Raw genomic sequence first — 2,595 nt, 5'->3', positions numbered from 1 at the left:
ATAAAGATAAAATATGATAAATCTTAATTAAAGACAATTATAATTGTACATCAACAGTTTTAATTATATGCTTCTTTAAAAAATTATGATTATTATGTACATAAATTGTAATTAGAATCACTTGTACATTTGTTAAATATATGCCCAACTAAATAGCGATTATTAATATACCTAGAGTCCCAAGAAAAAAAAATCAATGGCCCGAACTGTGGCTGGTTTGATCAATTGGTTGGTTGGTTGGTTAGCTTAATGGTTGGAGGTATATAACTCAAATGACAAGACTCATATTAATATTACTCTTCCAATCATCTATTTCAAAAAAAAAAAAAAAAAAAAAAAAAACACAACGGGCCTGGATAGATAGACGCTGATTCTGGACTAACTGAGAAAGACAAGAAGAAAAATCTTCTCAACCTGTAATTTCTCAATTTTTATATACCAACATCTTCCTTTATTCCATACCTCCTTTAAAAGTCTTATGGCTCTTCTATCAACCATGTTTATCCTTTTTCAGCTTTTATAAATCCTCTCTTATAATTGGTATCTTTTCACATACTAAGGAAGCTAGCTCATCAAACTTCAAAGCTCAAAAATTAAGAAACACCAAGGAAAAGGAAGGGAAGGGAAGAAAAGGGAAGCTATGGGGAGGGCTCCTTGCTGCGATAAAGCCAACGTCAAGAAAGGCCCATGGTCACCTGAGGAAGATGCAAAGCTTAAGGCATACATAGAGAAACATGGCACTGGTGGTAACTGGATTGCTTTGCCTCAGAAAATTGGTATATATATTAGAGTTTATTTGCTTTTCCTCGTTTTTAATTTTTTTTTTTCTTCTTCCTTTGATTAGAAGAAATATTTGAAAAACGCTGAAGTTTTGTGAACTGGGTTTATAATTTTGTATACGATCTCATGCAATGGTTGAGGATTTGTTTCTGAAGCAGGCCTTAAAAGATGTGGCAAAAGCTGCCGTCTTAGATGGTTGAACTATCTTCGCCCAAATATTAAGCATGGAGGCTTCTCCGAGGAAGAAGATAACATAATTTGCAGCCTCTATATTAGTATTGGGAGCAGGTTTGTAATGTTTTTCTTCAATCATATCATGCCTAATTTCATCCATTTAATGGATATATACCTACGGAATTTTTATCTTCTAGCTTGGCTCTTTCTTCCACAATCACTTCATTTCCATGAGCAGATGGTCTATAATGGCTTTGGTTGACCTAGGTTCTCACTTCGTTTGCATGGGCAGGTGGTCTATAATTGCAGCACAATTGCCAGGAAGAACCGACAATGACATAAAGAACTACTGGAACACGAAACTGAAGAAGAAGCTTCTTGGTAAGCAACGGAAGGAGCAACTTGGTCGGAGGGGTAGTGGCCTCAAGCAAGGGAGGAAGAGAGTAAATGCTAATCCTATGTTTTCAGTAGATCACAACAATAATCAAAACCCTCATTGGCCAGAGCTACCTTTACTAGATCCCATACCATACTCCATCCAAGAACCACGCTTTAATGACCATGCTTCTATAAGGAAACTGCTTGTCAAGCTTGGAGGAAGATTTTCTGATGATGATCAACTGATCCGCAATACTGCAACAAATTCTCATCAAATCCCATACGACATATCATACACACCGCAACTTCATGATCAGCCCATCAATGTCTCTTCTTCTGCTTCCGTGGATGCCTTAAATGACACTGCTCTTCAATTTCCACAAGCACTATACAATATTGATGGAGGTGGGCTACAAATGATGCAAGGACAAAGCAATTTGCCTGTGGAGATTGAGGAAATGGGATACAACAATAATCCACAAAGATTGGATGGACTGGAGTTTCTACTCGGCGAAGATATGCTGAATTATATAATTGGGACTACTTCTGGAGAAAGCATAGTTGGCTCCTCGGGTGAGATGAGCTCTCTGGTGTATCCTCCTATGGCTTCAAACTGTGAAGAGATACAGCAAAGGTTGCTACAAGAATGTGCTCTTGAGAAGCTGAGGTACCCTGCAGCTCTATAATATTGTGTTGTGCATCAATGATACAGGTAGTATATGTAGATTCGTAGCGATAGGGAAGCTGATGTTGGACCATAATAAGCTCATTCGTGACATGTTTGCTATCCCTATTGGCAGAAAGTATAATAAATATAGTTCATTTGGGTGTCATATGAATATATATAGTTCATTTGGGTGTCATATGCTCTCTTTTGTTGTGTTTCAGACTTGAGTTACATGTATTAGGCGCAAATTTGATCAATCAATTCGGAGCTTCTAGATTGAAGAAATGTTAATTTGGATGTGTAATTTTCCCTGATTTGCTTTGGTGATGATCAGAATTCTTGAAAATTTTACTAATTAAGAGGTGCGATTGTTATATTTTCTTACAAGCATGTGCATTAATGTAAGTGTGTCTTGTCATTTTTTGAAAACCTCAATAAAAGGTAATTAAGACCGTTAATTTGATACCTAATTTGACTTGATTTAGTCTAAAGACATATTACTCATTTAGTAGGTGTTAAGTTCAAGTCTCCACTTTCTCTATAAAAGAAATACGATTAATTTGATGATTGAGAATGATCATTCTATGATGCTTTGC

At 36.3% G+C, this 2,595-nt stretch overlaps 1 protein-coding gene across 2 annotated transcripts; it reads left to right on the top strand.

The window, feature by feature from the left end:
• The first annotated feature begins 371 nt into the window (after positions 1-371).
• LOC110641454 (transcription factor MYB87-like) lies at positions 372-2,195 on the top strand. 2 transcript variants are annotated; one of them, XM_021793171.2, is made up of 3 exons: positions 372-776; positions 936-1,068; positions 1,247-2,195. In XM_021793171.2, exons 1-3 carry the CDS (start codon positions 641-643, stop codon positions 2,016-2,018), a joined length of 1,041 nt encoding a protein of 346 aa, XP_021648863.2. In that variant the 5' UTR covers positions 372-640; the 3' UTR covers positions 2,019-2,195. The 2 variants fall into 2 exon arrangements, with proteins under 2 accessions (XP_021648863.2, XP_021648872.2); XM_021793180.2 differs by having other exon boundaries at positions 378-776; positions 939-1,068.
• The last annotated feature ends 400 nt before the right edge of the window (positions 2,196-2,595 follow it).

This window comes from Hevea brasiliensis, chromosome 2 (genome assembly GCF_030052815.1).
Source record: "Hevea brasiliensis isolate MT/VB/25A 57/8 chromosome 2, ASM3005281v1, whole genome shotgun sequence".
Lineage (NCBI taxonomy): Eukaryota > Viridiplantae > Streptophyta > Magnoliopsida > Malpighiales > Euphorbiaceae > Hevea > Hevea brasiliensis.
This window is presented reverse-complemented; position numbering and strand designations above follow the sequence as displayed.